General features: G+C 50.1%; 1 protein-coding gene across 34 annotated transcripts in view; it reads right to left on the minus strand.

Moving 5' to 3' along the window:
• AFDN (afadin, adherens junction formation factor) overlaps positions 1-25,849 on the minus strand; it is a 102,053-nt gene that overhangs the window by 55,937 nt on the left and 20,267 nt on the right. For 19 of the 34 annotated variants that reach the window (XM_059699835.1, XM_059699823.1, XM_059699845.1 and 16 more), the window contains exons 2-9: positions 13,711-13,906; positions 10,632-10,747; positions 9,825-9,988; positions 6,749-6,909; positions 5,010-5,167; positions 4,528-4,639; positions 3,025-3,192; positions 390-434 (exon numbers count right to left, since the gene is read on the minus strand). In XM_059699835.1, coding sequence (XP_059555818.1) covers positions 390-434; positions 3,025-3,192; positions 4,528-4,639; positions 5,010-5,167; positions 6,749-6,909; positions 9,825-9,988; positions 10,632-10,747; positions 13,711-13,906 — 1,120 coding nt within the window. Of the gene's footprint in view, positions 1-389; positions 435-3,024; positions 3,193-4,527; positions 4,640-5,009; positions 5,168-6,748; positions 6,910-9,824; positions 9,989-10,631; positions 10,748-13,710; positions 13,907-25,849 lie in introns of those variants that run through there. The other 15 variants (XM_059699824.1, XM_059699819.1, XM_059699849.1 and 12 more) reach the window with 7 other exon arrangements.

A 25,849-nucleotide genomic window follows, 5' to 3' on the forward strand; every position in this document is an offset into this window, starting at 1 on the left:
GGTCGCGGACGGTGCTGAACAAAGCACTCCTCCTGCCTGCTGCCTCTCTGTCTCTCTCACCCTGTCTCCTTCTCACTCTCACTATTCTCATTCTCTCCTTCCCCGTCCCTGCCTCTTCCCTCTTATTCTTGGGGGGGATGGAGGGGAGAAGAATAGGAAAATCGCTCTCTCCCTTCTTTAAGTTCTCACTTAAGTCAGCCTAGTAAAGGAATTGGACATTTTTCCAAAATAAGTTCCCATTATTTTTAATGAATTCTGGATATGGAAGGCTTATTAATGACAGTACATTAAGCGTCTTAAAATAAGTCATTCGTACCAACTCAACACCAATGCGCACACACACCAGGCTCTGTCAGCGCCCTGGCTGAGCAGCAGGAGCACAGCGTTACCTTCGTGAGCGTGAGAGCTGCAGTAGGCAAAGTGGTTCCTTCTCCCTGGGGTGCGCATGCAGAGGACCCAGGTGAAGGCAGCGCAGCGACAGAGGCCATGCGGGACATGGAGAGGGAGAGACAGGAGAGGTGAGCTGCAGTGAGACCGCTCGGCCGGGAGGAAAGCGTCCACCCCACCACCTTCAGGATGAGGACGGACGATAGGCCCAGGCAGGCTGTGTGTTAGAGACAACGGACTGTAAGGAGACACCGAGACGACAGGTGAGTCACCAGGCAGGAGAGCAGGGAAGGAGGCCTGGAGTCCATGCCCCCCGCAGTCTTCTGTTGAAAGAACACAGTCAAACCCAAAGCAAAGCCTACAGGAACTTTTGAGCCCCCATTTCTCCAAAAGACAGTGTAAGCTGCACCCACACCTCACACACCTCCGGCATTCAGCCCAGCTGCGGACAGACCCAGTCTGATGACGTGTCCGGTGGAAACACGGTTCTCATCCATTCACGACAAGTCAACATGGATACATTACTTGCTTGGCAAAGGAACACCTTCCACTTCATTCAGCATGCTGACTCTAAGAGTGAGCACTTAGAGAGACAGCAGGGCTACTGAGAAGAACAAGGTTTCCGTGTAAGACCTTGCCCAGCACTCAGGTCTGCCACCACTTGCTCACCCTGACAGTGGTCGCCGATCTGAGCATCGGGCATGTGTCAGACCATAAGGCCACCCAGCAGGAGGGGCGTCGGACCACGCACGCACGGGGACTCACCACCCTGTGTCACCAGCAGCTCCTGGGCGCCCTCACTCAACGCAGGAGCAACCTCACTCACCGTGGAAACCCACTGCTCAGCCTCAAGCATTCGCTCGGTCAACGGAGCAGAAGGCCACGGACAAAGGGCACATATTAATCGGCATGTAACGTGCTGTTGCCAATATTTGTTGAAAAGGAGCACAGAAGTAAAACTTACCTAGTCTCTACCACTTTCCCACACCTACAAAAAATGTTACATATTCTCATCACCTGGGAGACTATACATAGGAAATAAGCAGTCAAAATAGCAATTCCTGCTAGAATATAAGTTCCTGAAATCAGGGTTTAATCTGTTTGTCGGACTGCTATCTCCAAGGCCAGACGATGACATATAATAAGGATCCAATAACTATTAGTCAAATCAGTCAATGAACGAATTCTCAGCCTGTCTCTGCTACCACTCAAATCAACTTTCCATTACTCATTGGAAAACTATTCTATGTTGACTGCTATTTATCAATTCTCTCTGAACTAATAATACTTATAAATCCTCAAAATTTTTGGTTTGAAGAAAATAATCATTAATTTCTAGCATGTAATGCAAAACTTTAAACAGACCCAGTGCTCAAAGATCCTGACTAAAAAATGTTAAGTTCAGAAACAAACGGCCGTCTCACAGTTGCCAGCCACTGCCTCAGACTCCAGGCACCAACACGCGCACACACCCTACAGACACACTATACCGGGACGTGTCCAAACCACAGCGAGCAAGCGACATTTAAACAAACTGTTCAGCCAGAGACTGAGGGACGAAGTAACACTAACCTATTCCTCCCAAACAGCTGATGGAGTAAAAACCCTCCCACACCATCAGCATAAACTAGGACCTGCAGCAAACTGCCACCGAGCGCCGACTGCCCGTACCGGCAAAGCAGCACCGTTTCTCCTGCATCGATGCAGCCGGCCGGACCAGCACACACGTCTAACCAGCAGTCATAACCTTGCAAACAAACGCACACTTAAGAATGAAAAGAGAGAGAATGACAGAACACCTGCTCAGAGAGCCATGGGTTGCCTATGCATCTGGCTTGGTTTCCAGCTCCCTTTTTCTGTGATTGCTAACGGCCCGTAGTTAAACGCAGTCCTGGCCAGGGAGAGCCACGGCCTGTCTCGCACAGCGCAGTGTAACACAGGCCACATTAGTCCTCGAACCACATCAACTCGGAATGATGTCGTTTATCTAAGTCATAAACATGCCATGTGTATCACATATGCAAACATATATGCTACATAGGGATATGTATGTAAAAACGTTTAAGAACATCAATGTATTTCTCTACCTGATGGCTCACTTACAACAGCTTTGGCTTAAGAGAGCTCTATAAACAAGGATTTTAAGCCTAACAGGAAAATAAACTTGGTCTACTCTCATTTTGAAACCAGACGCCCTCTATCTCACAGACAGTTTCTCCGCTGCATGGTTAAGTGTAAGGACATTCTTTTCAGACACTGTTCACACATCCAGCACCGCTGAGCCCACGCTGCCACTCCCGAACCTGCCTGGGAGGAGCCATCTCTGGCTGTCAGCTGGAGGAAGGACTTTACAAGGTCATTTTGAACAAAAAAATGTTAATGGAGATCAATTATACCTTTTCTTTATTCTCTATTACCACTATTTTAACTTTTTTTTCAATACCAACTTCTGCCTATGTGAACTTTATTTTTATGCATGAAAAGTACATATCTTAGGACCTTAAGGTTTTGAGTGTTTTTTTTTTAAAGTAAATGTCATCTTATGAGGGTTATTTCTTAGAAAAATAAATGGTTTGAAACAGGTTGTCAGGCAAGAGAAAAACTCCTTTACAAAATGAACCGTTCTTTGCGCCTCACCTGGGCTCAGCTCCACGAGGTACGGCAGCTTCTCAGGCGGCAGCGCGGAGCCGTAGCCCGTCCCGTCGGCTCTCTCCTTGCCCTTCGCGGGCCGCCCGTCCAGGTGCTTCTTGGTTTTCCTGGGGACATAGTCTGGGGGCCTCCTCTTCAACTGAAAGACTAAAATCCCTGGAACAGAAGCAATGCCGGGTATGAACTAGATGCACGGGAGTGCAGATGACCAACTGACCAAAGATGCAACCCAATGACATCTCCCAAGGCAAGCTGCGTGCACGCTTCCCAAGTACGCTCTACTCAACAGAGACAGTACAGTCTCTGGATGTGCTCTGAGACTCCAGCAACCAAGCTGCAAAGGTTAATTCACATTATCAACTACCCAAGCACGTGGCATCCTTGAAAAGCACACATCAGTGTAAGAATGAATGAGTGTTTGTCTTGGTAAACAACCTATGAGCAATAAATATATTCTCACACACAGGCATCGGCCCAGGGGCAGCTCGCTGGCAGGTTCTCGCTGGCGCCACGGGCGGCGCTGCCGCAGCCACTCACCCGGGCGACGCACACACACTCTATACACACAAATATCTGTTTAGTTGATCTGATTTTTATTTAGTTCAACTGACTTAACTCAGAATTCAAAGGAATTTAACTTTAATAAAGCTTACCTGTATACTGTCTAGAAAAAGTATTGAGAGAGTGTACTTTTAAAACTACCAGTCCAGCCCTAACCGGTTTGGCTCAGTGGATAGAGCCTCGGCCTGTGGACCAAAGGGTCCCAGGTTCGATTCTGGTCAAGGGCACGTACCTTGGTTGTGGGCACATCCCCAATAGGGAGTGTGCAGGAGGCAGCTGATTGATGTTTCTCTCATCCATGTTTCTAACTCTCTATTCCTCTCCCTTCCTCTCTATAAAAAAATCAATAAAATATATTTTAAAAAAACAACAAAAAACTACCAGTCCACACTCAAGCACTTTATGTATTTATTAATGCAAAGACCAGCTACACCGCAGGTAGCGTATCCTGTGAACCGAGAGCAAGAAAACTTGTCCCATTAAGACACAGGGAACCCCTTCACTGCTCTGGAACAATGAGAGCCAACGGCCTGCAGAGTGAAAAGCCTGGGCTCATTTTTTAAATAACCGATTGCTGGACAACCTTTAGGGTGGCAGGTCGCTTTCCCTATTGGAACACATCTGCCAATCCACCCAGTCATCTGGCCGGCACCGCGGGACTCCGCTGCTGACAGGGCCGTGACCTTCCACGCAGGCAGTGTGGGGGCCCAGCTTCTTTAAGACATGACACACCTACTGGAGGGCGACAGTCTGTTCCAGGTCTGCACACAAGCCACTGAACGTGGCCTCGAACAGGAGACCAGGAGGACAGAGAAACCTGCCCCACAAATAGCCTGCAGGGAGCACAGCCAGGCTCCCCTACAGCTGGGCTCCCCTACAGCCGAGAGACTGAGCCAGCGGCTCAGCAGGTGCACACCCCTCTGCACTCACCGCGGTCGCTGGGCCACTCCCGGAAGATCTGTAAGGGGCACTCGTCATCGTCAAGGACCATTTCCTTAGCACCTTTATCATCAGAATGCTGGGCTCCAGGAGGGAGCATAACCTAAAACAAAGCCATCCACTGTGACTGTCCCGCAGAAGTTAATCACAGGCATTTAAAGAAAGAGTCATGGTTTGGGGGCAAACAGAAGTCACTGTGAAAACAAACTGGTCACACTACCTGTGCAGGCCAAAGTCACACCTGGAAGGACATACAGCGAAATGTGAATCGCTGCTCCCCCTGATAGAACTATCGGTGACCGTTATTCCCAGCCTGCCTCCTTCCTTCCCTCACTTCGCCAGGAGCACGGCAACGTGTGTGCGGGAGAGGGAGTGCTCTCATTCTAAACCGCACAGGGGAAGGCATCGGCCCAGGGGCAGCTCGCTGGCAGGTTCTCGCTGGCGCCACGGGCGGCGCTGCCGCAGCCACTCACCCGGGCGATGCAGTAGTCCTTGGGGTTCTCCTGCTCCAGGCCGTACTTCTCCAGCGCCTCGGCCACCGCGAAGTCCGCAGTGTCCGTGGTGGACAGCAGGATGGTCTTGTAGGGGATGTTTGGTCGTAAGCTATCTGCATAAATCCTCAGCGTTCCACCTGGAAAACATCAGACGTCTCTGAGCACAACTCCACTCCAGTAACAGGCAGCGGGCGTTTGCAATCACTTAAGAAAAAAAAGGGCGCCCAAGTTCTCGCTGGAATGGAGGCCCATAGGGAACGGACGCAATTCCATCTTCATCTCCTACTGGGGGCACACACGACCCAGCGACTCTGCCACAGCGCGCGCCTGGCAGGGGACAGCGCCCTCCTGGCCTCTCCACCCCGCTGGTTTCAGGACGGGGAACAGACTCCTGCGAGGGTAAGGGACGGAGCGAGGAGGAAGCGAGTAGACAGTCCTGCTGCTTCCTCCAGGGCTGTCCCGTGTCCTCACCTTCCCCTGTCACACAGCCATTCCCCCGTCTCTACCTTCTCACCATCGATCTGAGACAAATTAGAACCCGGATAAAGTTCATACGAACCCCACTGACTACACCAATTGGGAAAGACTGAACTGGACACCAGGAGACGTTGGTTTTTCAGAAGGGACCTGCCGCCAAGCACTGGGCCGGTGTGTACTCCCAGGACTCACACCAGCACCCTTTCCAGCTGTGAACTAACTTGGGAGGGAAAACCAACCAGGGCAGAGCAACGGAATATCCTGGGATCTTCGTTGTTGTTTGTATGTTTTTAATGGAATTCTACAGAGATCTATTTTGGTGTCACAGTGTGCGTTCTACTTATGATCAAACTACCATGTGACAAGTTGACTCACAGTAAAAACACTAGGTCTTTAACGAAACCGCACTGTACTGGGCCACGGACCTGCTGGCCCAGGCTGTCAACACGCGTGACCACGAAAACCCACGCAGATCCCGGGCCCCACGGTCACTGAACAGGCGATTGTGCTTGCCTGGCATCCAGGTGTGAGGAGGTGCTGGGGGAGGGTGACTACCACGGAAACAACAAGTAACTGAAGACGGCGTCCACGTGTGAGAAGCACAAGCCTGGCGGGGAGGAGCGCCGGGACTGCCCCGAGCTCCGGGGCTGGTGAAGGCCCTGTGCGGGGTCCGCGCTGGTCAGGAGCCCGAGACCAGGCCTCCGAGCGGCAGCCCCCACGGGGCGTGCCACCAAGTCCTCGCTCCACCCTGTGTCCACACCGGCTGCTCTAGATTTGAAGCTTAAGCTACGTTAAAGCTTCCTGAACCCCCATTTACACTCTTCAGCAGCTCATCATCATATCCTATGACACACAGAGCCCCCCTAGGTCTGGAACGTGGTTAGCCCACGGAGGTGTTAATGAGCGCTCCTCTTGCCCTTTTAAAAACTTTACCACCTTCCTTTTCCTTTTTCTGTTAACCCTCACCCGAGGCTCTTTCTCCATCGATTTTTAGAGAGAGCAGAAGGGGGGGGTGGGGGGGAAGGAGGGAGGGAGAGACACATCGATTGGTTGGCCCTGCAGGGAACAGCGCTCTGTGAACAGGGCTCTTACACGGGGGCCCACACTGAGTCAGGACCAGACACGACATGCACTTGTGAACAGGCCACGTCACCCGTTCACTCAACTTCGCAGGGCGCTGCTCCTAGACGGGTAATTACTAGCTCGGTTCACAACAGGCGACGGGAGACCGGAAGCCTGACCTGAGTCGGGCCGCCCGTCCGAGCTGCGGAACTCCTGCATCCTCTTCTCCAGCTTCTGCTGCCGCCGCCGCTTCATGACCACCTCGGGGTTGGAGATGGTGCGGGTGAAGCTGGTTTCGGGCATGTCTTTGTAAACCTCAGCAGCCAGGCGCGAATTCTCCCTGTCAGGAACAAGGACACCAACACCACTGAAACACTTCTGTGTCAGAAACTGTGCCGCTGCGACATCAACACCTGGAAGGGCAGCTGCGCGCGGGCTCGCCGCGCAGCCACAGCTAATGTGGACAGAGTGCACTCTCTCAGTCCAAACTGACAGACCGAACTAAACAAACTTACAGTTCAAATCCTATGGTGAGTTTATACTGTTAATTACTGTGTATTAACAAAGCTCAGGAAAAGGTATCAATTGTACAACTCAGCAATTTCCACCCAGGTTACCCTAAAACAGACCAAATGAGTGACACAACAGCCCAACCCCAAGAAATAAGATGGACTATACATGTTTTAACAACTAAAAGGTTCACCAAGGTTCACTTTCTTGAAGCTAAGTTTTCAGAAGGGAACTGCCACAACGGTTCCTATGAGGGGTCAGCTGTACAGAGGGATGCGCTAAAAACTAAATATGAAGGGAACACTGACGTACTTGACTAAAGTTTGATGCTACTGAAGATGACATTCTCAATCGTAAAAATAAATTTTTTAAAATATATTTTCATTGATTTCAGAGAGGAAAGGAGAAGGAGAGAGGGAGCTAGAAACATCAATGATGAGAAAGAATCATGGATCGGCTGCCTTCTGCACACCCTACACTGGAGATCGAGCCCGAAACCTGGGCATGTGACCTGACTGGGAATTGAACCGTGACCTCCTGGTTCATAGGTCGATGCTCAACCCCTGAGCCACGCCGGTCGGTCATCAATCATAAAAATCATTTAATTAACAACCAGTCTTTGATTCCATCAAGCTGAGTGACTTAATGCATTTTAAGTAGCTAATTTTCTTAAAAATAATATATCGCATCTCATAAACTAAATTGATAAAAAAACAAACCTTTACCAAGGTTCTAAACCAGGGGTGGGCAAACTTTTTGACTCAAGGGCCACAATGGGTTCTTAAACTGGACCGGAGGGCCAGAACAAAAGCATGGATGGAGTGTTTGTGTGAACTACTATAAATTCAGAGTAAACATCATTACATAAAAGGGTACGGTCTTTTTTTTTTTTAGTTTTATTCATTTCAAACGGGCCGACGGGCCGTAGTTTGCCCACGGCTGTTCTAAACTCTTCTTTCCTTTGGTGCTGCGCACATATAAGCAATATATTTACACAAGTCCTTTCTCATGTAGAACCACCGTGACAAAGCCTTGCTATGTGGTACTAGACTCGGAGTTCTTCCGTGGGCAGCGATGCCTGGCAGGTCAGCACTGAAGCCCACGGTAACACGCTGAACCCGGGCTGCAATTCCATGCTAAACAAATGCCATCCCTGACTAACGGCTGATGTCCTCAATACAGAACATGCCGAATCAGTCAAAAGTGGGGAAAAAGGCCTGAGGAAGTCATGGCAACAGAAGCATGAATGGAAGTGGTTAATGGCCCTAACCGGTGTGGCTCAGTGGATAGAGCGTCGGCCTGCGGACTGAAGGGTCCCAGGTTCGATTCCGGCCAAGGGCATGTACCTTAGTTGCGGGCACATCCCCAGTAGGGGGTGTGCAGGAGGCAGCTGATGTTTCTCTCATCGATGTTTCTAACTCTCTATCCCTCTCCCCTCCTCTCTGTAAAAAAATTAATAAAATATATTTTAAAAAAATAAAAATAAAAAAAAAAGAAGTGGTTAATGAACACGTCGACAGACATCACCTTGCTAATGATAAAGTAAACTCTACTGACTGAAGATGTTCTACACTGAGAGCAAGCACGCTCTGGCACCAGCAGTGCTGAGGGCACGAGGAGCTGCGGGTGTGGGGGGCTCCTGGGGGCGCACCTGGCAGCAAGCCCCCGAGCTGCCCCCAGCCATTCTTCCCCAGCAAACGCTAAGGGAACGAGACGAGCCCCCACCGTTCTGGAGCAAGGAGCGTCACCGGAGCACTAACACCAAGACCCTGTGAGCACCTACAAGCAGCAGAAGAGCTGGTCCCACACGTTTTGGGAAAACTGTAGGAGAGAATACAGTGTAACACTTAGATCACTTAAAACACACCTATTTGTGACTACAGGCAGATCTGTGAATATATTTTAATGTGAGCTATAAATCACACTCATTAGTGGGGAAACGTCATGTGGGAAGTTCTAGTTCTGAGACTGTGACTGTATTTCATAAACAGGAAGTGTGTGCGTCTGTGGAGCAGACACAAACTCTGGTCCTTCGGCTCAGGGGACGGCAGGGACTCCTTCCCTCTGGCAAGTCTACAGACTCCTCCTTTACAAGTGAACTCCTCCGCCCTCAGTGGAGAAACGCGACACACAGACGACTGCGCAGTCGGCACCAAGGCGAGCGGTCTGAGCCCCGGCACAACCGGGGGCGACCTGGACAGAGAGCTGACAGGCGGCACGCAGACCTGGAGACCCCACGGGGGGAAGTCACTTCTCCCGACCTCGCTCTCTGTGCGAACGGAAGCGCAATGGCTCCGTTCCCTCGGCTCTGAGGCCAGAAGCCCACACCCCCGCGCAGGTCAGGACGCCCAGGACGGGCTGGGTGGCAGGCGGAGGAGTGGGAGGCAGTGCACGTGGCCCTTTAAGGGACCGGGCTGCGCTCGCTGCCCGTGACAGCTCCGAGCGTGTGGTAAGCGGATCTGAGGTGCATAAGAAACCTCTGTTGCCTAAAGGACCCCAAAAGCAGAAATAAAAGGCAGGCCGGGTGCAGGTGAAGAGAAGACATGGACAGCCATGTCCACTCGGAAAGAACAGCACTGTGAACCGCCGGCCTGCTCACGGGGCGCTCAGTGAGCGACAGGTGCTGTCAGCCAACAGCTCCAGCAGAAGAGCCCCGTTCGCCCACATTCCCCCGACCGGACCGTCCGCGGCATTCACACCCCTGGCTCAGAACACGAAGAAAGGCGCGTCTCCCACGTAACTCACACGTCTTCCCCTCGGAAAGGCCCGTCCTCTCTGTCGGGTGCCTGTCTCAGGGCCTCTTTTTCTCGCTTCTTTTTCTCCTTCTTTTCTTTCTTGGAGAGAGTCCGCTTGAAGTTCTGGATAACGCCTTCCTTTTCCTGCTTTTCAGGTCCATTGCTCTGAGCCTTCTGACAGAAGGGACACGATCACTACGCTGGCTACGACAGAACCACGTCAAGCTCACCTGGGGCGGAGCCCGGCTCATCCACGCGCCAGGGCAGTCCTCCAGTTCCACTGGGCTGACCATTCCGTGAGCGCAGGCATCAACTCTTAACGAGTTACACGCCAATGTCTGTGCATCTCACTGTGTGTGAACTTTAGCACAACTCACAACTGCTAAGCAAACAAGCAGGCAAGTCCAGCAGGAAAACTGGGGTGAGAATAATGAAATCTGATTTTCAATAAATAAAAATCCAAATAGTTTACATAGAGTAATTTAAATAAAAGAAACCTAATGAAAATACAGAAATAACTAAGCATTAAGTCGTTATTACTGTGTAGTGTTTCTAACTTCGAAAGAAGTAAAGCATCTCTAATAAACTGGCTTTTAATAAAGCAAAGCTGTAAGGACAGTTTGAGCAAAAACGTCCAATTTTTTTTCTGGATCTTGTTAATCTGCTTGTTCATTCTTACTTTGTAGCATGGCCTGCCAGCGGTCAGTGACCATTTCTATGCAATGTAACAGGGTAGCAGGCAGGTCGCCGAGGAACAGAGCGGATGGCGACGTCCTGGGGAGCAGCCGCCTGCCCGGAGGAGGGGCGCGGGGCCTACCTTGGGAGGAGCGGCGTCGTTCTCGTTCTTCAGGACGAACCTGCCCTCGCGGTCATCTTTATTCCAATTCAGCTGCACGACCAGGGGCTTCTCTTCCACATCCAATCTTCTTTCTTCTTCAGAACATGAAAGAGAACAGGGGAAGCCGTGGTTACCAGGCGGCTGTGGCTCACCCAACATCCTGACAGCGTTCAATGCGAGAGACAGAAGGGTCACCTCGAGGCCTTGCTGTCAGGCGGGATGCAGCGCAAATGCTCCGCGAGCTTCCCCACCTGACTCGGTGTCTGTGCCCTGCCTGCACACCACCACGCATCCAGTGCACACCTGGCCAGACACAACTTCCTCACGACATTCAGAACGGAACTGGGAAACACCAACCAGGGAGAAAACAGTTTCTAGAACCTTGCTAAACAAGCCTGTTTCTGGAAATGAAATTGTCCCCTGGGCAACAGGAAGGAAGTGCTAACACGGCACAGACGTCCCACTGGTCCTTGAGGCTTTCCTCGCGCATTAACATTGCGCTTCAGGCACGACCCACGTGGCATCTTCGGGCGTGGAAGTGGCTGCTCTTCTTCCTCGCTCTGTGCCTCTGACCCTCACCCCTCACATGCGCTTCCGGGAACCACAAGCTCCCACCTCCTGTTCTGTGTGGGATCAAGTGCTCAGCTGAGTGTCCGTCTTCCTCCTCAGAACCCAGCCAGCATCGGGCTCACGGAGCCAGGAGGAGGCAGCCACTGAGGCCTCTGGAGAGGCCACCCAGCCTGGCCACCCAATAGGAGCCTCCAGGCGGCACAGGTCAACAGGTGCTGAGCACAGGCTGTGCTCCAATGAGGGCAGCACCGCTGGGAGGCGGGCCTACTGTGTTCCGTAAGGGAGGCGGGCCTACTGTGTTCCGTAAGGCAGCCGGGGGACGGGGCAATGTAAAGCATAAGCAGACCGACAGAGGCAGTTAGTGAACAGCGCGTGCACACAGTAGTGAAGCACAGCTAGTTCCAAGCTACTGTCTTATCCACTGAAAACATGGGAAATAAAAAACAGAGTGATAGATCAGTAACTGGATTAAGAAGTCTGAAATTCCTGCTACAAACCAAAATTACCATGATGTTGTGAAGTTTGCACTAGATAAAAGCCCTTCACACTGCATGCTTAGAGACTAATATTAAGAACAATGACGTCTAAATCACAAAAGCAAACAGAACCCAGGGTGAGGTGCCCTAGCGCACACGTGCCCCCCGAGTGCACGTGTCCTCACTTTCAGGTAGCTCCTGCCTTCCTGGATTTCCTACTGTTTGCCCATGGCTGGCATAAACACTTACTAATTTGTCTAAATCCAGCTACTCAATAAAACAGGGTGTTCGGTGTGACCTGAGGCCAAGGGGTGCCATTAAGAACTGCCTGACCCCCAAGGCTCCATGACCTGGGGAGACTGAGGTCTGCCTAGAGGCTCCCTCCACCGGAGGCCCCGGTGGGACCCGCAGCTCTGAGCACCAAGGGGTGGAAGGACAGGCCGACTGTCCTGGCTGCTCCCTCGCCTCAGGGCTGGGGAGAGACCATTTCCTTTTCTTTTTACGCCTCCATGGTTTTCACCTCCTTATAAGTAAGACATTTTACTTTTTTATTAAAAGCAAATCTAATTTTAAAAATCTAAAGGAAAGCGGTTCTTTAAAAAAAAATCAAAACCATGCTGCTTTTAGATCTTAAATTCCCATCTTGCATCCTGTTACTGTAAAGACTCCACCTGGCGGCTTCCACGGACCAACCGGACGCGGAGGAGTGGAGGCTGTCTTCCTCTCCAAGGTCCTGAGCAAAGGAACACCCCCGCAGACACCCAGCCACGGCTGTCCTGCGTCACTCAGGGCCGGGATTGCTTGTGTAGGTGAGGCCCTGTAACCTTAAGGAAGTACAGTGGGGCCTTGACTGACGGGTTTAATTCGTTCCGAGACCGAGCTCGTTAAGGAGCTCGTTAACTCAAATTACTCTGTCAACTCAACGCAAAAAATCCGGAGAGAGACAGCTGGTATCTCAAAAAACTCGTTAGTCAGGACACTCGTAAGTCAAGGCCCCACTGTAATAAACAGCCGGCTGGTGTAGCTCAGTGAGTGTTGACCTAGGAACCAGGAGGTCAGGGTTCGCTTTTGTCAGGGCACAGGCCTGGGTTGCGGGCTCCATCCCCAATGTGGGGTGTGCAAGAGACAGCCGATCAATGTTTCTCTCTCATCATTGATGCTTCTCTCTCTCTCCCTTCCTCTCTGACATCAATAAAAATATATTTTTTTAACAATGGCCTACATTACATACCACTGGCGGGGGGCGGTGGGGGGATGTTTGGCCAAACTTGAATTCCACACGTTACAAAAAATTTTGCCCAATTTCAAATCTACATAGAAAGCTGTATTTTTTAAAGTAAAAACAAACAAACAAAAAATTAAAAAGGATTTGTGGATAGAACTTAACAAGTATTCAAATTAGGTTTGTGTTATATGCAATCCTTTATTTGCTGCATTAATTACATTTTTTGCAGATGACTGGACATTTCTGAAACATTCAAATTTGTAAATTCCTACATTTCTAATCAGTCCAATTTAAACTTACTTGATATAGATATATGGAATATTTTCAGATATTTCAAATATTAAAACAAGGAGAAATTACTAGAGCTTCCTCAGACGCCCTGAGTGCCCCACACAGCGATGGAAACGTGCTGTTCACATCACCACCTACAGGAAGGCTGGCGACCCATCTCACACACAACTGGGTATCGTTCACTGTGCTGTTACATTCCACACGTGAGTGACGCCAACTATTTCTCCAAAAGCAAGGAGCACACCCTCAGCACGGTCTGTGCCCAGACTGTGGGCGAGTTACTTAGGAAACGCCACGCTACTTATCTTCGGAGCAACAAGCACGTGTAAAACGACATCCATCCAACTTCCAACAATCATGTGCTGGGGATGCAGAGGCCTTTCCCCGACACACAGCAGCTCTGCCGCTGCCCACGGCTCCCTGGCTCTCGGGAGGAAGCCAGAGGATCTGGGGAGTGGGGCAGGGGGGCCTGCCTGGCAGGAGAGGGGACACTGACCTCCGCTGACGTGCACTTCGTAGAGCGAGTACTTGGGAGAGGACAGCATGCGCATGTCCGGCCGGAACTTCTCGGCCAGCGTCTCGATGACATCCTGCGTGGTGGCCGTGCTCGAGACCCGGATGCATTTTGTTGCAAAGTTCCCAGCCGCTTTGTCTTGAAAATAAAACCTCATCACTCCATGGAACTCCAGGTCCTAGAAGAAAACAAAATCATACATTTTTGAAAAACAACATTCTGAAAAGATCCCCTTTCTATAACACTAGTGAATGAAAAAGGCAACTCACCACTTTTTTTTTTAATCCTCACCAGAAAAGATGTTTTCATTGATTTTAGAAAGAGAGGAAGGGAGAAGGGGCAGGGAGAGGGGGAGAGACATCGGTTACCTCCCATGCACGCCCAACTGGGGATCGAACCAGCAGCCTAGCTATGTGCCCTGACCAGGAATCGAACCCACAACCTTTTGGTGTATGGGATGACCCTCCAACCGAGCCACCCAGCCAGAGCAATTCCCCACTCTTTAAAAACGTTTCCTTACCCCACACATCTGAGACAGAAAGTAAGAGACAGGGGATTTGTCTTCAGATGTAATTATGTGACTTGGGACGCGTTATATACAATGGCTCTTTGCCTCACTGGTCTCCTGGGGAAGATAGTGGTTACAGCGTCGCTGCCGTCGTAACGGCCAACATTTACTGATTCTTCCGCAAGTGCCAGCTCCCCTGGGCGTGCATTGTTCTACTACGTCTTTACAACAACCCAGTTCAGTAGGTACTGGTAAACCCCACTTCCAAGACCTGGTCATGAAAACTCACACAACTTAAGTGTCTTGCTCAAGCATTTATGTGACAAATCCAGCTCTGCATCCAGACCCAGTGAGTGCCAGTCCCTGCCTGTCTGTCCCTGAGCCTGTCCGTCCCTGAGCCTGTCCAGCCAAGATCATAGAAGCAGCACGGGAACGCCAACCTCGTTCCTGCCGTGAACGTGAGTGAAGGAAACTGTAGAATGTGACTGTAACTAATTTCCAAAAGTAAACTACTTGCCCAAATCAGCCTGTAGATTTGTTCTCAACACCTTCCTTCTAGAGAGACCGACAGGGACTCCAGCCAGCAGCGCTGCAGGCAGGCACGAGGGGGCGCCCCTCCCCTCTCGTCTCCTTCCTTTTTAACCAGGTATTACAAGTCACGTGGGTGAGACCACATGCGTCTCAGGCCCTTGCTGTAGAACCCAGGGCTCTCGGAGGATCGCATCCCGCAGGCCTTTGTCTGCTGGCCACACATCATCGGGGAGGCGGCAGGGCAGGGCCACCTCCACCGCTGGGTCAGTCTTGGCTCCAGCACTAATGCAGATCCCACTGCTCGGCAGGGGTCCCCCCCCCCCCAATACCCAGTCCTTCCATCCCCACACACACCCAGGCCACCCGCGCCTCCTTACAGCCAAGTCAGGCCGCGTCATTCCTCTGCTGCTCTGTGGCCTCCTGCACTCTCGGATGCCAAGCCTTGGCCACAGCGCTCAAAGCCCACCCAGTCGCTCCCCTCTGCTTTCCCAATCCACCAGCTACTCTTCACGGATAATTCGGACGTGACAAGTATTGATTTGGAGAAAAGTATGAAAAACAGGATCTTAGAATGGGGTTAACTATATAAACGACATGAAAATTGCACCAGAAAGTGAGACAACAGGCACATTTCCACCCCCAAGCTTCACTGTCTGACCCTCCGCTCCCCACGGGCCCAAGAGAAACCAAAGCGAAGGGACATGCGTGTTGGGAAAACAGCACTGAGCACAGATTCTGGGCTGAGGTGGGGCTTGTCACGGGTGAATCAGCAAATGGGAGCTACATGCAGGTCCTGCTCTGGGCGCTGCACCTCACACACCTGCCTGTCCACCCAGCTCTTCAGACGTCCCCGCTCCCAGCTCTGCGTTCCGCTGCGATCCTGAAACCTTCACACGGAACAACGCGCGTGAAAGCTGCTCCTGAACCCCCAAACTGTGTGTCACTCACACTCTCTGCGCCCCGATTCTGGGTCCTCACCCCACCCTCGCCTCCACGGCCCACCCTCTGCAATCAGTCAAGTTCTGCATTCCTGCTTCGCTCTCACCCACTGCCTCCTCCAGAGGCCCCTGCAATACTTTAGAAAAAACATACATTGAAGTTTTTATTATGGGAGTCCTATTTCTATCCCAGGACGCTGAGGCGTTCGCCACCACCACTGGAGTCACCTGTATTTCACGTCAGTCCCAAGCGTTCATCCATCGGCACTGCACCGGCTCCTGCCAACGCTCACCCTGCAGAACCCGTCAGACCAGAAAGGCCAGAGCCTCCAGGGGACGCCATCCTTTTGCTAAAAGACTAGTTGTATATCATTTGTGATGAGAACGAAACAGCTACATATACACCTACGGGTCCCCAAAGACACGGAAGCACCAGTTTCTCTGAGAATTGTCAAAAAACAATTCCAAACTACCAAAGAGTACGGACACAGACACAGCCCCGTGTCTGCGAGGGATGCCAGCTGAGCGAGATCACAAGGACTCAGGGAACTGGCAAAGGCCCCCTTTGGAGCAGAGCCCATGTCCTTCATCCCTCATCCTGTGAGGCCCCTCCCAGGCAGAGGAGACTGCAAACATACAGTCCCAGCATTAATGTGCTTCAGCCACGAAGCTTACAGAGGAAGTGGAGATAAATGGGAGGAAAAAAAAAAGAGTAACCCTAAGGACAGAGTGTCAGCAGCAAGCAATAGCACTCCTGCCCAGAGCAGAGATATTTAACAATTTAGTTTGCCTGAAATAGCTGAGTACAGCTGTTACTAGAATATTCCCTTAAAAAATACTTTAGTATTCCGTTCATTTATTCAGTCGATTCTAAGCTTGGCTGCTGTTATTTTATCCAATCCGAGGAGACTGATAAAATCCAGTTCCTGAACCTCCACACTGGGAGTGCGGTGACCAAACGACCGACACCAGGAACAATGACGGACGTGCAGCGGAGGCCCCAGTGCCAGGCCGAGAGGTCACCAGGACCACCCCTGCGGTGCCGGGCAAGGAGCAGGTCCTCCCATCACAGCTGGCCACGCAGCAGGGCCCACAGCCGCCGGCATTCCCGGCCCAGAAGCTGGCCTCTGACCGCCGTGCTCGCCGTCGCTCGTCGTCTGAGCGGAGCTGGATGTGATGCGAGTGCCTCCCCTTCTGCAGACGAGGCCCAGAGCGGCTCCCGAAGAGCTAGGTGGATGCATGAGGCGGAGCCTGGAGTTCAGAGCGGTCTGTGACCTGCCCTGACCGCCTGCCTCGTCTCCCAGCCTGCCCCCCACGCACAGTGGTAGCCCTGGGGCCCGCAGCAGGACAGCAGCTGGCCTTTCACTGAAGAGCTTTGAGTGAGTTTATGAGTACGTGAGTGAAATTCCCCAAATAAGCTTGTTTGGAGGAGCGAACAAACCATATCCAGCATCTAGCCATCACCACCTGGCCCTCGGTGCTGTCCCCCTCCCGCCTCTCCCACTGCTGTGGGAGCTCCTCCGACAGCCCAAACATGAGGCTGCACACACACAAAGGAAAGCATTCAGTAACAACGTCCAACTCTCCCTTCCCCCTGTGTGGCTGTTTCCAACTGATAAGCCCTCTTGAAAACAAACCTTCACATCCCTAAGAAACAGCTTTGAGGTCTCAATGACAGGGCTAATCTATATACATAAAAGGCTAATATGTTAAGTATCCGACCGCCGACCGGTCACTATGACGCGCACTGACCACCAGGGGGCAGAGCTCAACGCAGGAGCTGCTGAGCTGCAGTGACTTGGCAGTGGTGGTTCTTGGGTGATGCACCCCAAAACCAGAAAGGAGGGAGCCCGATTCCTCGCGGGGCCGCTCATTTCCACCTTTGGCTGTGGGTTATGTTGTTGCTGGGGCACTGTCGACCCCGAATCTGGCTTACTGCACACTTATGTTTGCATTCCACACCCTGTACGACAGCAACTTTGCAGGGTGCCCGCTCGCACTCCGGGGATGTCCGAGAGCTGGTTTCGGCCCAATCCCCACAGGCCAGGCTGAGGGACCCCGCTCACTCTGCAGACTCCGGAGAAGGACCACGGGAGGTTGGCTCCAGGGCGTGTCTGGCCCATCTCGCCCAGTCCCACCCCGCTGGCCACCTTCTAAATAATTTCCTTTCACTGTGCACAAATCCGTGCACTGGGTCACTAGTATTCTGATAATGCTGTAGCCAATAATTATAATTTACAAAGACAGATGTTTCCTTCAAAAAAAGCACTCACTCCTTAGAGCTGGTTACACAAACCACCCAAGAGAAAACTGTATTTAAAATAAAAAACACAGTTGCAGGTCCTCCGATATGTCAATGAAGTGCCTGCTGTTAGCAGCTGCTTTCAGGACCTGCCTGCACCCTCGCCGGCACAGCTGGTGTGCGGTGGCCCTGTGTGCGACCTGCAGCCGTTTAACTCAAAGGGCAGCAAAGGCCATACAGCCACCACCTGCTCCCTTCCTTCAGGTTATTTTCTGGCCTCCATTAAAACTGCTGCAGAAAGTCACGCCACATGACCACCGAGCCAATGACCTTGTCAATGTGGTGTGATCACGTGCTCATTGTTCCCTGAACACTGCTTACGAGCGGTGAGTCCTGGGTTGAATATGTAGACTACAGTTACAGCGATGTATTCCTTATTCAGGTGGGCGAAACTAGTGTTTTTTCCAACATATGGCCTATCCACTTAAGCTTGCTAAAAATAACAGTGAATTAACAACAAAATAACCAGTTAATTTAATAAGCAAATCTTGGTTAAAAGCATTTTAAAATTAATAGGGTGTTAATTTTCACATATGATATACAGACCAGAAATTTTGTCCATTAAATCTGAAGTTCGTTAAATTGAGGTCCGCAAAATCACGGGTTTACTGTGTTACAACAGAAATGGAACACTACTTGGAATTGATTTAAGGATAACTTTTAATGTTTAATATTATGAAATTACTAGAGAGCCAATGCAGGAAGCAAAAAGTTAGAGATGGAGGTTTTCTTTTGAATATTTTATCAGCGTCTCATGAACCAGTGGACGCGACCATCACTGGCCTCCACGCCGCTCTGGCAGGAACTGCCCAGGCAGCGCGATCCCCTTTCGCTCGAGCTGACCAGCACCACCGGGGCTGCCCTTCACAGGCCACCGCGCCTGTCCCTTTTCTTCTCACCGTGGCCAACACGGATCTGAAACCCGTTCCCTGGCCTGTGACCACCGATGCCAGCCTCCAACAGGTGACCCCTGCCCCTCCCTTCCTTGGAGGGAACAGCGGCTGACAGGACGGACCCCTTCATGGCAAACACACACGTCACTAGTACATAAGCCACCAACGCGATAACACCCATTTGACTCACTTTAAAAAAACAGTAATTACACTTGAGTACTAATAATTTAGGTAGAGGATAGAAAGAATACTTGAATATGCGTTTTGGGAATCTTGTATAAACACTTTTTTAAATGGTAGGACTTGAATACTCTTTAAAATTATATGCATTTCATCATATAAAATTTGTACAGGAAAAACCATACTTCTGAAAGCTCAAAAGGAATAACAACTGTAAAATATCTTCACAGGCTAAGGTTTACTCTTCCCACAAGCAGATCTCCCCTTTTATGAAGTTGAACAAAAATTAATCCAGTATCCAACCCCTAAACGTTGTGAGGCCAAAACCCCATGCCAGAAAGCACAGCCTGCTGCGAAAACCAATGAGCCGACATATTTTTAAAATGCCTGTTATAACTGCCAACATTACCTACTTAACGACTGACTGCTCACATCCGCTAACCATTTGTTGACGAGACAAGCTCAATCTGTGCTTTGCTGCTAGACTCCAATGGAATTAGAAATCCCCACCACCCTCAGCCAGCCGTGTGGGAGGTCAGAGAGAAGCTCTACCCCAGTACTCTCAACACGTTTTCATCTCTGCGTCTGAATAACTACCATACAAATGTATCTTGGGGATCTGAAAGATGATCAGTTACACATTAAACCGTAGAATAAAATGACCACATTCATGATCAAAGAACATAACATGTCTATATTTCTGACGTGATCTTAAATACCACATCTGTACAAACATACACACAAAACAACCCTAAAGCCACCTGAGTGGTCCAGAGGGCAGAACCGATTTGGCCACAGCCCCTCTGGAAGCCTGGTGAAGTCGATAGCCTGTTCGCACCATAAAATAAAATACAAAGCATTACAACGGGAACAATTCCACTAAAGCACAATTATTACAATACTAAAACCTGCGCTATCTGTATACATAAAAGGCTAATGTGCGAAGTGTCCCTCCGACCAGTCACTATGACTCGCACTGGCCACCAGGGGGCAGACGCTCAACGCAGGACCTGTTGTGATGCACACTAGCCAGTTACAGAGAAAGGGCACCACGGACGACCTAGTACCACAGACCTGGCATCAACAAAGCAACACTCGGCTCCCCCAAGTGGAACACAGGCCCCACCACCACCCCAGAGCGACAGCCACCCAATCGCAGCCGACACTGCTGAGACCCCACGGCACAAAAAGCAGCCCACAGCCCGCCAGCCCGGAAAACGGTGGCTGTGGGCACCAGGTAATGAGGTCGCGTTGTTGTTGACATTCTGAAGCCAAAATTGTTGACAGAATATGCCTGAAGACCAGCTATTGCCACAAGGCACCTCCGAAGCTGAAAGAAGCCGGCGTCATCGACAGAATGTATCTGAAGACCGACTATTGGCACAAGGTACCTCTGAGGCTGAAAGAAAGCGACGTTATCGACAGACTATGTCTGAAGTGCTACCAATACTGGCAGGAACTGCCTTCACAGCGAAAATGAGGTGGATGAGGGTGCAGTTATAGAACACAGCTGTGGCGGAGTGGCTGTGACATGTCAATGTTGCCTATCCCTAAATTTCTCCGATGAAAAACCATCTGATGGAAAATTTACTCAATGTTGTAGCAAAGGCAACATTTCTCCAAATGATATAAATTTTCCAGAAAACTGGGCATATTTTTAAAAATTAATGGTTAACAAACTGATTTGTCCCGTCTGACACTGGCCTCCCATTTAAACTAATTCAGTTTCCCGTGATGCCAGCATTTGTGATGACTATTAATAAATCACAAGGACAAACTCTAGACACAGTAGGAATATTCCTACCTGAACCCATTTTTGCACCTGGTCAGTTATATGTTGCTTTCTCTCAAGTTCAAAGAGCGTGTGATGTTAACGAGTTCAAAGAGCATGTGATGTTAAAGTTGTAAATGCTTCATCACAAGGGAAATTAGTCAAGCACTCTGAAAGTGTTTTCTTCTTAATGTGGCATACAGGGAGATAGTAGAATAAGTTTAATCACTTTATCAGTCACTGTTTATATCAATGTTGTTTTTAGATCATGTTTTTGTTGTTTTCATATCATGTCTTTGTTGTTGTTATATGTTACTGTTTATTTATTAATCAATTTATATATTATTTTCATGTACATTTTACTAATTTTCTTTCACCTCTGACACTTCTATTGTAGAGAAAGGGCGAACAGCGATATTAAAATATGTCTTCTAATTAACTTCCTTTCAATGTGCACGGATCCGTGCACCGGGCCACTAGTAGTAATATAAGTATCTAGAGTCAGCTCATACAACTCTAATGCTGAGGTAGGTATGAGTATAAACTCCTACGTGATAAAAATGCTAAATTTCAATTAGATGTTAGTAAAAGCTTATTTACTGAAAATAAGGATGCAATTACTTTCTCATCCATGTTCAAAGACCCCACAAAACCTATCAGCAGACCTCGAGTTAAGAAGCCCTGACCACTACGTCACGTGGAACTCACTGCCTCGCTGAGCGCGGCAGCCTTTCTTCCTGCAGCTCAGCCACTAGAAGGCACTGCCTCACACAAGGCCCAGTTCATTTCACACAGCTTTCATGCTGGGCTTACTCTTACCCTTTGGTATCACTTAGACCTACACTCACACTGTGTTTATGATCATTTTTCCAAGTTATTAATGAAGTGGAGTAGAGTGTAATGGACTCCTGCTAGGTACAGTGCCCCCGGGTAAGGACACGGGACAAGGACTGGCTGGTGGAATGAGCGTTCACGCACACATGGAAGTGCCTCTGTGCACACCCTGAGCCATGCAGTCGGGCGGTTCTTTCCTTCTGTGGGTCTAGTGCAGGCCGAACGGTGTCTCACCCTCGGCACTGACCCTCTGGACGGGGTAACTCTCGGCCGTGGGGCCGTGCAGGGCACTGTGGGATGCCCAGACCGCCCCTGGCCTCTGTGCACGAGAGGCCACAGCACCCACCCAGGTGTGTCCATCCGGGACAGTGGAGAGCCGCGGTTACGAGGAGCCCAGCACCTCCCCGGGACAGCATCCCCACTCGAGCTCGTTCCTTCAGTGGTTCTCCTCCCGGAGCGCGTTCCAGCCCATCTGCTATCTTGCTCCCTTCTCTCCTGAACACATTTCTGCTCTGGCCTCCTGGCCTGGGACCGTTTCCAGAACTGATCACAAACACCCACCTGTCTGATCAGCTGCACCGCTTAATTCCAACACTATTCCTGCAATTAATGCAATTTAAAATTGCATTAGCTTTCTGGTGACCATCTAATATTGTTGATTCAAATTAGGTTTCAGTAAAATTAAAATTCTTGAGTCATTTGCATGTTAGTCTACCAAATAGTAACATTTGTCAGCTTGGCACTAATTTGTTAAACCACAGCCCTTAAACACAAGAATACGATGGAAGATATTGTTGAATTCCTTGATAAAACCTAAATACATTATAGCGGATCCACTTCCTTGAACTACAAACCTGGTAACCCCCTCTCTCACAGACACAAAATGACATCACCCTCTCCACTGAGCCGAGCTGGTTGCTATGAATGGAATCCCACAGCTTCCAACCCCAAGCCAGTTCCTTTTCAGTCTCCCCGACATCAGAGAGAAAGTTTCTATGCGAAGCCTGAAGCTCCTCATGTACCGGCACCAGGATGAACAGGCTAGCACTGCGCCTAAAGCCAGTGAGCTTCCCGCGGAGGCGCAGGCGGTCACAGCTCCGCCTCCTGCTGGGCTCTCACCCCGCCAGGGGCACACGCCTCACGCTGAGGAGGCATCCGGTCACACAGCTGCACCTGCAGCCCATCAAGGCTCTAACGCCACCAAAACAAGACGGCCACCTCCACCACCTCTGGGAAAACGCCAGCCCAGAACAGGAACGGGGATCCGACAGGAAGAGCCAGCCGGGTTTCCCCAGCAAGTCTGCGACACGGAACAAAAAGGGAGTGGGCGAGGGGCTACAATGCTCAGAGACATAAGAGGACAAAAATATAATGCGTGGACCTTGTTTGAATTCTGATTCAAATACATTAACTGCAAAAACACATTCCGAAAGAGACGGAACTCTGAGTAAGGGCTACCTATTAGAAGGCAGTAAGAATTATGGTTAATTCGTTGTAGGATTACTGCATTCTTGCTAGATTTTTTTGAGATGCACAGCAAAACAGAGAATAACATGTTGGTTTTTAGCTTTTGCTGTAAAATAGTTTAGCTACAAAAACAACAATAATAAATTAAGAATCACAAAACTTGGAAAATGGTAATGTCTGGGGATGGATATAAACGGGTTTCATCTGTTTGGAAATTTTATCAAAATGTTTAAAATGAACATGTTATAATTACAAACTAAATGTTATTAAATATAAAATAAGTCTATTTTTATAAAATTCCGATGCCCTAGAAAACATTCCAGGAACTTGATTCTGTGAATCGGGAGTTATCAGCAGGAGCAGCCTGCGATGGCGACGCCCAGGCCAGGCTCAGGGAGCCAGCAGCAGTGTGTGGGGACAGGAGGCCGGGAGGCGGGGCCTGGGAAGGGGCCAGAGCTCATGACACCTCCTGTGGCTCTGGGCAAGGCCCCAGAGCGCTTGCGTTTCCTGCTGCTATTTATTTCGCGGGCTCTGTGGTCACCGCTCTGCCTCTGTCTATAAAAGCACCGGCCACACTAAGGTGCCTGATGATAAATGTCACTCCCGCCTGAGGGTGCAGTCCTCTCTCTAGTAAAACAAAACAAAAAGCAAAAACAACTCAACACATACTACAGGCCCAGGCACTCACACATGTGGAAAATGCAAAAGACCAAGTTTTGTAGAAAAAATAACACAACATTTTAAATTCTGCTTTTGAAATAAAATGTCCAAAAGTTCAAAGCATTTCCTATGCTCTGACCAAATCAAGATGTTACAATTCTGAAAAGCCTCCTCCTTTTGTTTAATCCTCACTCAAGTAGTGAGGCTACAGTTTCCGTCCAGTCTTTACAGAGAGCCGAGGGGGTGGGGGAGGACGGGGATGGGGGAGGAGAGAGAAGCATCGATGTGAGACGCGTGGATTGGCTGCCTCCCACATGCACCCTGGACCACGGATGGGGTTCGAACCTGCAACCCAGGTGTGCGTCCTTGACCCGAAATGGAACCCACCACCCTCCAGTGCACAAGCCGATGACGCCCTAATCGCTGAGCCACGCCGGCTCGGGCTCGAAATGTCTTCTGTTCCAAGAAAACAACCATGTTCCTAAACCAGCCCCAACCTTCTAATATTCAAAAAAAATCCAAGATAAATGAGAGAGCTGGCTTTGATAACCTGCTTCTTAAACTGGCACTGAGATGATTCTTTAAGTGTGTGAAATACTAAAAAGACGTTTCTCAAAAAGTTTCTGGACTTGAACAAGGGTAATGTGCCATAGATTCTCTGCACAAAGTGAGACTGCCATTTTCTGTATTTAAAGTAACTTTCACATCCAAGTAAATGCTCAAACTACGTCAACTGGTTCAAAGGAGCTTCCAGAAATACGAGGCTTCCATTTATACTCTCCAGCATCCCAAAAGCAGAGTTCACAGTACTCAGCCCTATTTTGATTTAAAAAAAACTTCAAGGAACGTATCTAAATTAAAAATATGTCCAAATGTCTACTGCAGTCCTGCAAACTAATACAAGTGGATCTTAAAACAGGCAGTTTTTAGTACTCCCACATCTAAGGCTTTTCATGTCTTACAAGTGAGAGGAGGTTGGAGCGAAGGTGGAAAGAACAAATTAGAAACAAAGTGTTGGACAGAGGGTGCCCTGGCTGTGGTGGAAATCACGGCCTCACAGCTGGGATTTTTCCAACTGGCTGGCCCTGGCGGGGGGCTCAGTTCATGGGACTGTCGTCCCTGTGCCACCAAAAGGTTGGGCGTTTGGCTCCTGGTCAGGACACACACCTACACTTCAGGCCTGGCCCTGGTGGGTGAGCACAGGAGGCAACCCACGGATGTTCCTCTCTCACATCTGCATCTCTCTCTAAGAGTCAACAGAGCCACATCCTCGGGTGAGGGTTTAACAACAACACTGCGTGGTGCAGGTGCCGGACGTTCTCTCCCCGAGCACCACACGAGCGTGAACTGCCCACCTGCTGCCACCAGGACCCGACTCCCCTGCCGGTTCCACCTGCCGCCACCAGGACCCGACTCCACTGCCGGTTCCACCTGCCGCCACCAGGACCCGACTCCACTGCCGGTTCCACCTGCTGCATCACCGAGGACCAGAGCCGACGGGAATGCCATGAGGCAAGAGAAAAACGAAAAGGCCGGCTGTGTAGCCGGCACAGGGACTGGGGACCAGAGCCTGTTGTTGAGGGGACTTACCGGCACTAATTTAGAAAGGGGCAGAGAGCATCTAGGCGGGGCGGGGTGATATGGTGAGAATGGCTCCTGTTCGGTGGAAACGTTTTCTTAGTAGAATGCAAAAGAGAATTATGAGAAGAGACAACGACTGAAGTAGACTGTCATCTAATGTTATTGAAACACTAGAGGCCCGGGCCAGTGCACAGATTCATGCACCAGTGGGGTCCCTCGGCCTGGCCTGCACCCTCTCACAATCTGGGACTTCTTACGGCAGCGGTTCTCAACCTTCTGGCCCTTTAAATACAGTTCCTCATGTTGTGACCCAGCCATACAATTATTTTCGTTGCTACTTCATAACTGTCAGGTTGCTACTATTATGAATCATCATGTAAATATCTGATATGCAGGATGGTCTTAGGCGACCCCTGTGAAAAGGCCGTTCGATCGCCAAAGGGGTCGCGACCCACA

The sequence above is a fragment of the Myotis daubentonii genome, chromosome 6 (assembly GCF_963259705.1).
Source record: "Myotis daubentonii chromosome 6, mMyoDau2.1, whole genome shotgun sequence".
NCBI lineage: Eukaryota > Metazoa > Chordata > Mammalia > Chiroptera > Vespertilionidae > Myotis > Myotis daubentonii.